The 14,185-nt window shown below is 40.8% G+C and overlaps 1 protein-coding gene across 1 annotated transcript; it reads left to right on the plus strand.

Moving 5' to 3' along the window:
* Positions 1-3,420: 3,420 nt before the first annotated feature.
* On the plus strand, positions 3,421-13,901 carry LOC125785672 (interferon-induced protein 44-like). Its single transcript, XM_049469670.1, has 9 exons — positions 3,421-3,597; positions 3,688-3,755; positions 4,405-4,479; positions 4,728-4,761; positions 5,383-5,587; positions 10,741-10,893; positions 11,889-12,075; positions 12,319-12,419; positions 12,670-13,901. Exons 2-9 carry the CDS (start codon positions 3,752-3,754, stop codon positions 12,835-12,837), a joined length of 927 nt encoding a protein of 308 aa, XP_049325627.1. The 5' UTR covers positions 3,421-3,597; positions 3,688-3,751; the 3' UTR covers positions 12,838-13,901.
* The last annotated feature ends 284 nt before the right edge of the window (positions 13,902-14,185 follow it).

The raw sequence follows: 14,185 nt of genomic DNA on the forward strand, positions 1-14,185 counted from the left end.
TTATTGGACTCAAATAATTATATTATTTTTTTGGACTATAAGGCCCATTTAAAGGTCTCATTTCATCATTTTCTTTCATTTTAAAGTCTAGTTGTGTGTTTTTTTTTGTCTTTTTTTTAACAAAAAGTGCTCAGGTGTTTCTGTATAGCCCTGCTTTAGTTCACTGAATTACTGGTCTCAGGATTTTGGCTCTTGCTCATGAATATTCATACATGCAAACATGTTGCCTAACAGCGCTGTGCTGGCTAACAGCACTGCAACAGAGAACCTACTTTTTTTTTAGACCTTTTTCTTTTTGTTTAAATACTGCAGACAAGGGAGGCTGAGAAACAAACTCAGAGAGACCTATAGTGTTTCACAAACAGCAAGACAAAGTGAATTTTTAAAAATCCATGAATTAAAATCTGTGAATTTTTCCAAAAATCGACAGTGTGTCTTCTAATCTGTTGCTGCTTATGTATGAATTCTACCAGTCAGTTTGTAAGGAGCAGTAAAGAGTTATAAGGGTGAGTTTTCAGTAAAGTTTCTCCAGCACCAAGGATAAAGCAATATTAGCATTAGCGCTAGCTCTTTCGCCAGTCAGAGGTAAGTATATAGGACTGCGTGTTTACCGTGTTAAAACAAGCTACGTGAGATGAACTGCTAGCTGATAGCACCCTGGGTTGCCAGAACACTCAGGGTTCCTCAGTGTAGCTCTGTCTGTCTGCATTTACTAGTGCTAAGCTCTGTTAACCACACTGTTGAAAATATTGGAATTCTAAGCTTACTGTAAATTAATGGAAGCTCTTTACTCACCCAAATAAACAGTTTTAAGTGCAACACCTGTTTCTTAATAGTGTCACTTAAAATGCACTTTATAATCCGGTGTGCCTTATGTATGAAAATAGACCAGAAAATAGACATTAATTGATAGTTCTGGTGCGCCCTATAGTGCGAATAATATTTATTTTTACATTGTTAAGGTATAAAAAGGTTGGTTCAATACTTTTTTCTGTTGGTGGTTCAAATATGATCTAAAAATGTAGTACATGCATATTTATTGAAAAACTGGTGTGTATGTATCGCCCACATGTTTTATAAGAACAGAAACCTGTGACTTAGCTTTACACTAGTCACCACAGTCTACTGCAACCAGAACATGTACAACAGTTGTACAACTGTACAACATCCATAACAGCACTGGAGTTACAGTTAAAATAAAATAAATAAAAAATCACTCCCACAGGATGCAGAGTTTATAAGACAGCTATTTATAAATAATACATATACATAGTTCTATTAATGACTTTAAAGCCCACAAACTAAAGTGTTAGGACATTTTTCACTTATAATTCTGTCAAGTAGAATCAAACACACACATATATCAATACAGTCTCATTTATTTAATGAATTGAATAAAAGTGCTACCAAAAACCCTACTAAAATGAAACATAACATATGCTAAATATGAAAGCAAATTAATATTTGAAGATTTGTTAATCTAAAATCTATAAATGTAATGAATTTGTTTATTATTTAAACCAATTAACTTTCAGCTGAAAGGAGCAAGTTTTTTTGCTTTCTCTTTTGCCTTTTAAGGAACTTGTAAATAAGGGCCTGCTTGACTTGAATAGTCCTATCAAAGCAAATTTTAGCCTGTTCTTTCAGTTTCACAATGCGGTTTAGCTTTGTCAAGTGAAAAGAAAAAACAGTTTACATAAGCTGACTATCATTTTTAAAAAGTCAGTTCACCAAACAAATACTCTTTTGTTTAATATAACTAGTACAGTACAGCTTTTCTATTGGGGTGCACTCACTCGTTTACTTTGTGGCTGTACTTTTGTAAAGCATTTGTAAATTTAAAGATATATATATGTATATATCTTTATGTATACAGCTCTGGAAAAAATAAGAGACCGCACAAAAATGATGAGGTTCTTTGATTTTACCCACTTAAAAACCTCTGGAATATAATCAAGAGGAATATGGATGATCACAAGCCATCAAACCAGGCTGAACTGCTTGAATTTTTGCACCAGGAGTGGCATAAAGTTATCCAAAAGCAGTGTGTAAGACTGGTGGAGGAGAACATGCGACAGATGCATGAAAACTGTGATTAAAAACCAGGGTTATTCCACCAAATATTAATTTCTGAACTCTTAAAGCTTGGTGTGTAGATACATCTGGGGATGCACTGGGACACATCATCAGTGATGTTTCCTGAGATCCTTAGGTGTTTCGGGTCTCACAACATCAGACACCCTCCCTCAGGCGACCCAGCCAGGGCTGATCAGACCCCGACTTGTGTCCCAGCAGCTTTGGCCCACGTTTCGGACCTTTTGATCCAAATCCACCTTGAGGCTCTCTCTGCAGCCTCTGTAGTGGACTTGATAGCTCTCCTTTTTGCAGCTCCTGTGACAAACAAGGAGGGTATAGGTCTTGCATAGGGAGCGGGCTGCGAAGCCTCGACATCCCACCTCTATTGGCACACAGTGGGCTTTCCAGCCTTTCCTTTGACATTCCTCTACCAGCTCTTGGTACTTGAGTCGCTTGCGTTCATTAGCCTCTTCCATGCGGTCCTCCCAGGGGACTGTTAACTCCAGTAAGAGTACCTGCTTGGATGAGAGAGATGTAAGCACCAGGTCTGGTCTTAAAGAAGTTGATGTCACATACTCTGGGAACTTGAGCTGCCTACCCAAGTCCACTCTCATTTCCCAGTCTGATGCAGATGAAATTAGGCTGGCTGGTGATGTCTGCTGTGCTCGTGGCTTTTCTCCAGCTTTTACGAAGGATACTGACCTCTGGCTGTGGATGTGCTTGTTGTTGGCAACTGCAGTGGAAGTAGTCATACACAGCTTGGACCATGAACTTGATGCGCTGTTTATGATTATGAACTTGTTTTCTTTGCTTTATTTGAGATCTGAAAGCTCTGCATCGTTTTTGTTATTTCAGCCATTTCACAATTTTGATTTGTCATTAAAAATGTAGGATTGGAAAGTTACCAAAATGAAGAAAAAGTTAATGCTGTGTTAGCAGCAGTTAAAAAAGGAGAAGTTTGAAATGTATACATCAGCATTGAGGGTACAGCCATGACATTTTTGTAATTTCCAATTTTTGGTTAGATGGTTTAGTGCATCAGATTCATAACATAGATTCTGATTACCCTTAGGGAATGTTTAGCTTTCATTTTATGGCATTGTTGTGTTTTATGTGTGTGTGGAATGGCATGCAGAGCTGCTGCATGCCATGGCAAGTTTTTCAGAAATTACATGAAGCGTTTAGAGGGAGTGTCCAGATATACAGCTGATCCTGCCCTCTTCAGTTATTTATTTCCTTTTATTCATATAAAATGTATTTATTCAATATTTTCATTATATGGAGAATAATTTTTTAAGATTTTGGTTCTATATGTATTTTTTATATTTATTTATTTATTTATTAGGGACAATGAACTATAAATATTTATTTCCTCTTGGTTTCTCTTTCCTGGTTACATAATTTCTTTGTGAAACAAAAGCACAGGAACTTAAGGACATGACACAGACGTCACATCTACAGTCAGTAAAAAGGACAAAGGTGTACAGACCTGAAGTTTCAGATTGTTTATAAGGCAGAAAGGTAAGTCAAGAGAACGACTGTATTATTCCATTGTTGGGTTTATAATTATTTTAACTACATAAATTAAGTTTCTCCCTGTACTCTCTTAAGAATAAAGGTATTACAAAAGGTTCTTTGAAGGATACAATAGAAGAACATTTTTTGGAAAAGAGACATGTGTAAGTATCACAGCTTCTTTACAAAAGTGTTTTTTTTTTTCAATAGCATCAGTAAATAACCTTTATCGTGTCATTTTATCCTTTTGACATAGATTACAAATAATATAGCTTGTTCTGTGAGCAACGAATGCCACACTAAAAAAATTAAACAAATTAATATAATATAAATAAACAGTATATATAGTATATAAATGAACATTCCAGCTATTTAAGTGTATCACCAAGTAGAATGCAATAATTATTTTTCATTTATTTGTCACAATTTGCTAAACAAATCCTAAGTTGTATTATGAAATAATGACAATATTACTTGCTTGGTAAGTTAAACAGAACTTTAAGTGAACATCCTAAAAACCTAACAAACACTAATTTCAGCAGCTAAACTATTGTTCTTAAAAATAACTGGCCAATGGCAAATGATGGCTTTCACTCCACCATTGGATGCAAAAGGTGAAAAATATTTACATTTTGAAGATTTGATGGGTAGAGTAAAATGTATTATTTAGGTTTCTGCTGCAAAACTGTAGTTAAAAAAACAACTTTCTAGTAGGTGACTTAAAATGTTAAAATACAATAATACAAATCATGTTTAAATTAAACTTTGATAAGATCATGTAGTTGTCAATAATTAAACCAAATAATTAAACAGCTAACTTCCTGGATCGTTTGAGGAACTTCTTTTTGTCACACCCGCTTACTTCAGAACATCCACCAGCTCCTGAACGTAAGTTTTCCATTTTTATTACATTCTATTTATAGTATCCAATAAAAATGTCAAATTTGAGCCACTTTCACTTGCTGTGTGAACACAACCTATGTTGTGTTCTATGGGTTCTATTGTTCTATGGGTCTCATAATGGCTTTGAGCAAATTAACTTGGTTCTTATGCTATTGAGGTTATTATGTTTATATCAGACTTGTACAGTTATACAGTACACTACAGAGTATCTAACAGCCAATTATCTCTTAAAGCTCTTGAAGAACCATGGAGACCAGTGGACTGGAGGTAAATCTTTTGCAGCCTCTAACAGGTTTTCTTCCAGGTTTGCCCTGCATTTAGCTCCATCCATCTTCCTAACAACTCTGACCAGCTTCCTTGTCCCTGCTAAAGAAACGGAACGGTGTGTTCAGGGTGATTTGCAGTGGTTTAAATTTAGGCCAAAAAGTTCAGGTTTCATCTGGTCTCATCTGTCGAGAGCAAATTTTTGCACTTGTTTGCTGTGTTCCGTACATGGCTTGTAAACAAATTGGAAACAGTACTCTTTTTGGCTTGCTTTTAAAAATGTTTTTTTTTTTTTAACCTCTTGCCACTCTTCCATAAAGGCCAGATTTGAGCAAGTAAGGCAAATCTCACAAAAATGCAAGGATTTTACAGGAAGAACGGGCAAATGTTCCACCTAACACAAAACTGAAAACTGTTTGCTGGCTAAAAAACTAAGTACTAACCATGCAGTGTAGATAAACTGTTTCCTCAGACTCTTATCTTTTTTTGTTATTTTAAATTGGTTAAAGATAGAAACAGAAACATTTAAATTGTTTATCACTTAGATCACTGATTATCAAAGTGCTTTTTCTTGTAAAAAACATTTCTGTAGCAAACAAACCTGACAAAAGTTTTGTTTACTAGTAATGAAGAAAGACAACGGATGTTAGACGAAATGAGAGATTTCCAGGTTAGCACTTCAAAGGTCAGCAATCTCAGGATTCTGCTGCACGGACCAGTAGGTTCTGGGAAGTCCAGCTTTTTCAACTCAGTTAACACTGTCTTCCAAGGCCGTAACACTTGTGATGCCCCGGCAAATTCAACAGCTGGGAACAGCTTCACTTTGCAGGTAATGATAATGTACACTGCTCAAAAAATAAAGAGAACACTTAAACAACACAATGTAACTCCAAGTAAATCAAACTTCTATGAAATCAACCTGTCCAGTTAGGAAGCAACACTGATTGTGAATCAATGTCACCTGCTGTTGTGCAAATGGAACAGACAACGGATAGAAATGAGAGTCAATTATCAAGACAACCCCTATAAAGGGGGGTGGAGTGCTGTACAAATAGCAGTTCCAACCACACAAGTGGCAGACCCAGCCGCAGACAAGTAGATCTCAAAGCAGGTAAACTCAAAAGGAAAGGGAAAAAAACACGGAGAACTGACGGTGCCCGAAAACAGGTGGAAAATAAAGCAGCACGCCGAGCGTGTGAAAATGGGTGGAAACCACGAAAACGGGTGGAAGCTCACAAACGGGTGGAAACCTCAAAACGGGCGTGAAAACAAAATGAGCGTAACCTCCCGAAAACGGCTGGAAACGCTGAAACAGGTGGGAACCCCAAAACGGGCGCGAGCATGAGCGAGAGGAAGGGGAAAGAGATAAACAAAGGCTTGCCAGGAAGCGCCGCTACCTCGAAGGAGAAACAAGAGGACTTCCAAAGTAACTGAACTGGTGATTAATCAAAGGGTGCTTTGTTGACTATAAGCATTTCCACCGGGGAGCAGGGAAACCGTAGAGAGAGAGGTGAGCAAACCGCGAACCTCACAGCTGCTTCATACACACACACACACTCTCGCTGGATACAGAGTGAGCGCAAGGGAGGGGGGAGCAGAGAGCCGCTGAGCTCTGGCTCCCACAGACTCTAGAGAGAGGGATAAGGGAAACTCGAGAAGGGAGGAGAAAGCCGGCTATGCTGTCCAGTCTCACTCCAAGCACAGGCAGGAAAATGGCGCTTGCCGTGGATAGAGCAGGGAGGAAAAGAGAGCCGGAGCTCGGAGGAAAATCTGGGATTCGCTCCCATGAGCTTTAAAGATCCAGCACCGAGTGGCTGGTTGTTGTTGCTTATAAGGTGTTGGTAGCAGGTGTTAGTAATTAGCCAAATTAACCCTCGGCGCTGGCCTGGCGCGCCCTCCGATGCCCCGGAGGACGTCTCGATCAGGCACCAGCCCTTACAGAGAACCAGAGAGTATAATGTGCATACTCCGCCCACTTTAGGTTGTCGGACCAGGTGGACTGGGCGGAGGAGGCCAGACAGCGGAGGGTTCAATCGAGATCTTGGTTAACCCTTCCTGTCTGGCTATTAGATTGGTGAGGGAAGCCTGAGTGGGCAAAAGGCACCCCAGAACCTGCTGGTGAACTGTGGCCCACGGTCTGACACGATGTCTGCAGGTAGTCCATGGATCTGGACTACATGCTCTAGTATTAGTTCAGCCGTCACCTTTGCAGATTGAAGTTTGGAAAGGGCGATGAAGTGGCAGGCCTTGGAGAATCTGTCCACGACAACAAGAATCACCATGTTACCCCGTGATGGGGGCAACCCAGTGATGAAGTCCAGGGACAGGTAGCTCCAAGGGCGTGATGGGACTGCTAACGGCTGAAGCAGACCTGTGTGCTTTGTTCTGGGGTCCTTGCACTGTGCGCACACAACACACGCAGCCACACAGGCCCATAATTCTGCCTCTAGACGCGACCACCAAAACGTCGTCGGAGGAGCTCTAGCATACGTGCGGTGCCCAGTTGTGCTGTTTGAGGAGACGCATGGGCCCACTGTAGTCCCCGATCTCTCAGTGGCCGGGAAACATACACCCGGCCCGGAGGACCACTGCCTGGGGTCTAGTTCGGAGACGTGGGCTCGCCGCACTTCGTCCATGAGGGCCCAATGGATGGGAGCTAGCACACGGACTGGGGGAACAATGGTTGTGGGTGTGTCTGGATGAGAGCAGCTGGAGAATCGGGGCCATAACCAACAGGCATCTGATGCTGTCGAACGCTTTCTGGGCTTCAGTGGACCACTTGAACCACCCTGTGTTTTTTCCTGCCAGGTCGGTCAATGGAGCAGCTACCATGCTGAAATTTCTTATAACGCGCCGGAAGAAGTTGGCAAAGCCGAGGAAGTGTTGGACAAGATGCACAGAGGTAGGCTGGGGCCAGTTATCTTCTGCCTTGGTCTTGGCCGGGTCCATGCGCAGAGTGTTGTGAGACACCATGAACCCCGGGAAAGACATCATCTGTGCATGGAACACCGATTTATCCAGCTTTACGAATAGATGGTTCTCCAAAAGTAACTGGAGGACCCACCGGACATGGGCAAAGTGTTTGTCTACCAATTTGCTGTAAATCAAGATATTGTCTAGGTAGAGGAACACGTACCTGTCCAAAGCCTCCCTAAGGACCTCATTGATATACCTCTGGAAGACGGAGGGTGCGTTCATCAACCCAAACGGCATCACCAGGTACTCATAGTGGCCGAATGGGGTGATGAACACTGTCTTCCATTCATCCATCCACTGTCTGAAACGAACCAAGTTGTAGGCACTGCGCAGATTCCGCGCGTTCTGGCCCTGACAGGAAGAAAAGCCTACCCCTGGGTGGGCTAGTGCCAGGGAGGAGGTCTATGGCAATGTCATAAGGATGGTGCGGGGGCAGTAGCTTTGCCTGCTGCTTGCTAAATGCCTCCCAAAGATCCCACTACTCGGTAGGCACATGTTTGAGATCCATGGGGTCAGCGTCAGCCTCCTGAGGCACCTTACGTGGCTGCAGGCAAGAAACCTGGCCGGCTGAACCCCAAGACACGACTGACCGAGACAGCCAATCAATGCGGGGATTGTGTCACTGGAGCCAGGGAAAACCCAAAACCAACTGAAGGTCGGGAGCACTGATGATGTAGAGCACCATCTGCTCAGAGTGGGATCCGACACGCATAGTAATAGGGCAGGTCTGGTGGGAGACTTTCCCCGGATCTAGTGACCGACCATCAATTGCCACAATAGGCAGGGGGTCACTCAGCGGCACTAGTGGCAGAGCCAACCTCTTGGCTAGATGGAGATCCACAAAGTTGCCTGCTGCCCCAGAATCTATGAACGCAGGTAAGCGAACCTCAGATGATCCCCACGCAAAGGTAGCACTGAGGAACACTCCCTGGTTCTGGGGGAGAGTCGTAATGTCCGTCAAAGGTCCCCGTGCCTTTAACGGGCCTTGGCGTTTCCCCGAGAGTTCGGGGCAGGCTGGCTGGAGGTGGTTAGTACCCCCACAATAGAGGCACCTACCCCTCCCGCATGCGTGCCTCACATTCATGGTGGGGAAGGCAAGTGTGCCCCACCAGCACAGGCTGAGCACCATTATCCGGCTGCCCCTCAAGGACCTGGGGAGGCTTTAAGCTCCTCACTGAGCCCATGCTGAAAGGCAGAGACCAAACGTTTGTGACAGAGAGGAAGCGAACTGTGCCCCCTAAGCACACACGTCAGGGTGGTTCTCCCACACAAGGGCTTACCTGCTTGAGATCTACTTGGTCTGCTGGATCCATAGCTCTGGCTGGATCTTTCTGTAAGGTGGGGGAGTGGAGTGCTGTACAAACAGCAGTTCCAACCATGCAATTGGCAGACCCAGTCACAGATCTCAAAGCAGGTAAACTCAAAAGGAAAGGGAAGAAAACATTGGCGATGCCTGAAAACAGGTGGAAAATAAGGCAGCACGCCGAGCGTGTGAAAACGGGTGAAAACACCGAAAACGGGTGGAAGCCCCGAAACAGGTGGCAACCCCAAAACGGGCGCAAAACGAAAAGTTACGCCTAGTGCAAGCAAGAGGAAGGGGAAGAGATAAACAATGGCTTGCCGGGAAGCAATCTTGCTCCAAAGCACAGGCAGGAAAACGGCGCTTGCCGTGGATAGAGAAGGGAGGAAAAGAGAGCCGGAGCTTGGAGGAAAACCAGGCAAAGATTCATGAGCTTCAAAGATCCAGCGTTTAAGAGGCTGGTTGGCGTTGCTTATAAGGTGTTGGTAGCAGGTGTTTGTAATTAGCCAAATTAACCCAATCGAGGCATCCTCCAGGGCATTGGAGGGCACGCCAGGCCATCGCCCTCCAATGCCCTGGAGGATGCCTCGATTGGGCACCAGCCCTTATAAAAGGAGTGGTTCTGCAGGTGTTGACCACAGACTTTTTTTCTGTTCTCATCCTTTCTGGCTGATGTTTTGGTCACGTTTGCATTTTGTCAGTTCTCTCACCATAGAGGTAGCATGAGGCGGTATCTACAACCGACAGAAGTTGCTCAGGTAGTGCAGCTCATCCAGGATGGAACATCAATGTGAGCTGTGGCAAGGTTTTCTGTGTCTGTCAGCACAGTGTCCAGAGAATGGACCAGATACCAGGAGACAGGCCAGTACACCAGGAGACATGGAGGGGGCTGTAGGAGGGCAACAACCCAGCAGCAGGACTGCTACCTCCTCCTCTGTGCAAGGAGAAACAGGAGGAGCAGTGCAAGAGCCCTGCAAAATGACCTCCTGCAGGCCACTAATATCCATGTTTCTGCTCAAACGGTCAGAAACTGACTCAATGAGGGTGGTATGAGGGCCTGACGTCCACAAGTGGGGATGATTGGCATTTGCCAGAGAACACCAAGATTGGCAGATTCAACACTGCCACCCTGTGCTCTTCACAGATTTGAGCAGGTTCACACTAAGCACACGCCATGTCTCATTCCATTCACTAACACCACACTCCACCACAGACTGTCCAGGGGTTGAGTGATGCTTTAATCCAGGTCTAGGAGGAGATTCCTCAGGAGAACATCCGCCGCCTCATCAGGAGCAGCCCAGGCGTTGTACGGAGGTCATACAGGCACGTGGAGCCATACACACTACTGAGCCTCATTTTAACTTGTCTTGAGGAATTTTCACTGAAGTTGGATCAGCCTGTCATTTGATTTTCCACTTTAATTTTGAGTATGATTCCAAATCCAGACCTTAATGGGATAATAATTTTGATTTACATTCATCATTTTTTATGTTGTTTTGTTCTCAACACATTCCACTACTTAATAAATAAATGTTTTTAAACTTGAATATTTTATTCATTGAGATCTAGGATGTGTTATTTTAGTGTTCCCTTTACTTTTTAAGCAGTGTATATTTAAATATGTGACAAGGCTACTTAAATGTCACAATTTATCACTTTTTAATAATGATACTGTTCACATATTTAATTTTTTTTTCTTTCTCCAGTACCAAACCTTCAAGTTGAAGAAAGACAGAGATGGAGCTTTCTTTCCTTTCGTATTCAGTGACATGAAGGGTCTGGAACCAGATAATACGAAAACGGTTCAAACTGAAGACATAGTCAATATATTAAAGGGCCATGTGCAAGAAGGCTACACAGTAAGTTAAAATACATGGAGTTTACTTACATGAAGAATGTAAAATACAGAATAGTGGAAAACAAGTAAACAAATGTAACAATATTTTTCATAAATTAATGTATCAGTTTGATTTGCGTTAAATATGCAATGACATAAAATTGGTTATAATTTGTTATTGTAGACCAGGAACAGTTGTAACATGGGACAGTTTCTTCATCTTGACTTCCTTGATTACACCTACTGTGCACATGATTAGTGACTGTCTTCTTGCTCAAACGAAAGGAGTCACATTTAGAAACTCTCAGAGAAAGTTATCACCAAAAGTGTTTTTTTTTTTTAGGTCAAAATTTAACTTTTCTATCAGATGTATTTTTTAGATACTATCCTGAGACCAAATGTATAGGAATCCTAACCAGTGTTATTAGAATCACTGTTTTATAAGCTAAAAAGAGAAAATACTAACATGTCAAGCTATAGGAGTCAGGCTAGTTCACATGAGGTGAAATCATGGCTGGTTATACTGGAACGGTTGCAACGGTTCTGCAAGAAGCAGAAAATTCAGAAATAATTTGATAGGGTCTGATAAGGTCTGGCTCCAGTGCTGGTCTTGTAAAGCGTGGTCCTGTAAAGTGTAGAACCTTTGCTACCTTTTGTATCCTTTTCTGTTTTTGATTTTACCCATATAATATCTAACATTCAGTTAAGTATCACAGTCAACACACCCCTACACAGTTGAGTTACTTGATGTGTTTTACTTCAATCACACCTAATGACTAATGAAGGCATATTGAATAATTCTGTGACTGCAGTAATCTTTAAAAGTGGTATTTTGTGTTGAATTTGGAGAATCCACTTAGTTATATTATAATTTTTTTTAATTGCTCTTGTTTGGTTGATTAATTTCAAACAGCTGAAAGTTTGCAAAGTTTGCTAATAACCCTAATTTGTAATGGAAGCTGAATAATTTTGATAGAAGTGTAATAATTGTGTCTGTCCATTTTATTACAATTTCAGTTTACTTCTGAGAAGGCGATTATTGAGGACGACAAATACTACACCAAATCTGAAGACGTCAAGCCAGATGACAAGGTTCACTGTCTTGTCAGTGTTGTACGAGGAGACATAGCAAAAGAAAACATTAACTATGATCGAGAGGACATTAATCAAATGATAAAAGTACGGGAAAAGGCACGAGACTTGGGTGAGTGATCCGATCATTTTTTAATAACCCATCATTATTTAACTTCTGTTTATAACGCAAAACATTCTCTTAATGATACCTTTCATGTTTTTAAGAGTTTATTGCCTAATTCTTTGGGTTAAAATCCATGCTTGCAGCTTGAAAGCATAGAGAAATACTACATGACATTAGAGGAAAATGGTCAAAACATATTGTTTAAAAAATATATAAAAGGGTGAGATTGACCTGTTTACTGTTCTTCAGGAATTCCTCAGGTCACCCTCATGACAATGGTGGATAGAGCATGCCCACTCGTTTCAAAAGACCTGAAAATGGTCTACAGGAGCAGAAAAATCAAAGAGAAGGTGAGAAGTGTGGTGACATCATGGACAAAGTTTTTCCAGTGTATGAAAATAGGCCAGAAAATAGACAATTATTGATAGTGCACCTTATAGTGCGAAAAATACAGTACTGGGTTTGAGGGTGTATTGACACTAGGCCAGGACTTCCCTGGAGACCTTATAGTGGGGCAAAATTTGTTTTCTGAACCAATGTTTCAACTTTTCACACCAATCACCATATGAAAAATCAGTACTTATGTCTTTATTTTTCTAGATGGAGGAGTACAGTAATTTACTTGGAGTTCCAATGAACTGCATCTTCCCTGTAAAGAACTACAGCGAGGAAATCTCCACCAACATCAACGGGGATCTTCTCATTCTCACAGCACTGAATGATATTGTTAATTTTGCCAATGATTATGTGGAAAGGGAGTATGAATAATCCTCCCTTTCAGTACATGGGATGAGTTTGGACAAGAGAACCATTATATTACATTCTTTCTAAGCTTCTTTAAAAATATGTTTGGCCAGGCAGTGAAGATTTTGCATTTAGCAAGAGAACTGCATTCTGTATTGGTTCTGTATTAAATGCTAGACGGATGCTAGAATGTCATCCACAGCAAAAATAGACTATACAAATATTTTTTTCAGAATATAATCTGTATACCATTTTTTTATTACAAGAACATGCCCAAAAACATTATTTATATTAACTCCTGCATTTACTACTTGCTTATACACTTTTAATCATACGTTGGTCGCTTAGTGTGCAACACTTTAAATTTAAACTTAACACTTGTAAGATGTGTAAGAAATATGTTTTTTTTGTCTGTAATGCACAAAAAATAAGAATCTAATATTCTACTATAAAACCTATATAGCAAATAAATCCAATTAAGATATTTAATAGTTTTTTTATTTCCATTGCATTAAATGCCTGTGTGTAGTGTTATTTCATGAACCATCCATAAACATTAAAAACATGATTAAAATGTGTTGTTAATCACATTAAATTAGTAAAAACTAGGTGTTAATGGATGCAGGGTCTGAAAGGGTTAAGTTATCTTTCCCAGCATAATACTACTGGCTCTTTTTTGATTTACTATCTTCTTTAGAAATTCTAATGAGGTCTAGATTGAGAGATTGGAATAGCTATCTATATACAGTATAAACAGTATATATTCTCTTAATGAGTGTGTGCTTAATGACTGTGTCTGTAATATTGGTTTGAATATCATACCTATGTGTAAATGATCAATTCTATACTTTTACATGCTTATGATGTGTGATTTAAATGAGGAATATATGAAATTCAGGTATTCTGTGCTCCTGTATAAAGCACATATTTAGCAAGTGTGCAAAAGCAGAATTTGAAAGACAGAAAGTGTGTTTTTTATATGAATGAATGATGTATTTTGTTTTTTTTCTTCTTAAATTATCTTTTTGTCATTTTAATATACACATCTTTTCCTGTTATTGAGTAATTTTAATAAACATGACAAGCAATTTTAAAAATGTGGATGCATTTGTATGTGCCTTACAATCAAATTTACCTGAAATTGGAAGTATGATTTGGGACATTGTCCTGCTGCATGATCCAACCACTGTCTTGTCTTTTACACGGTCTCCTAACCTTATATTGCATTACATTTGATTGGACACAATGGATATCAGAATTTCATAGTTACATACAGAAAACTATAACTAGAACGTCCCCACAAGTCAAATTTCTTGGGAAGTTGGGAGTGGGGTCTCACCAACACTAATTTCAGAATCCAAGATGGCTGCAC

Source organism: Astyanax mexicanus, chromosome 21, assembly GCF_023375975.1.
Source record: "Astyanax mexicanus isolate ESR-SI-001 chromosome 21, AstMex3_surface, whole genome shotgun sequence".
NCBI classification, from domain to species: domain Eukaryota; kingdom Metazoa; phylum Chordata; class Actinopteri; order Characiformes; family Acestrorhamphidae; genus Astyanax; species Astyanax mexicanus.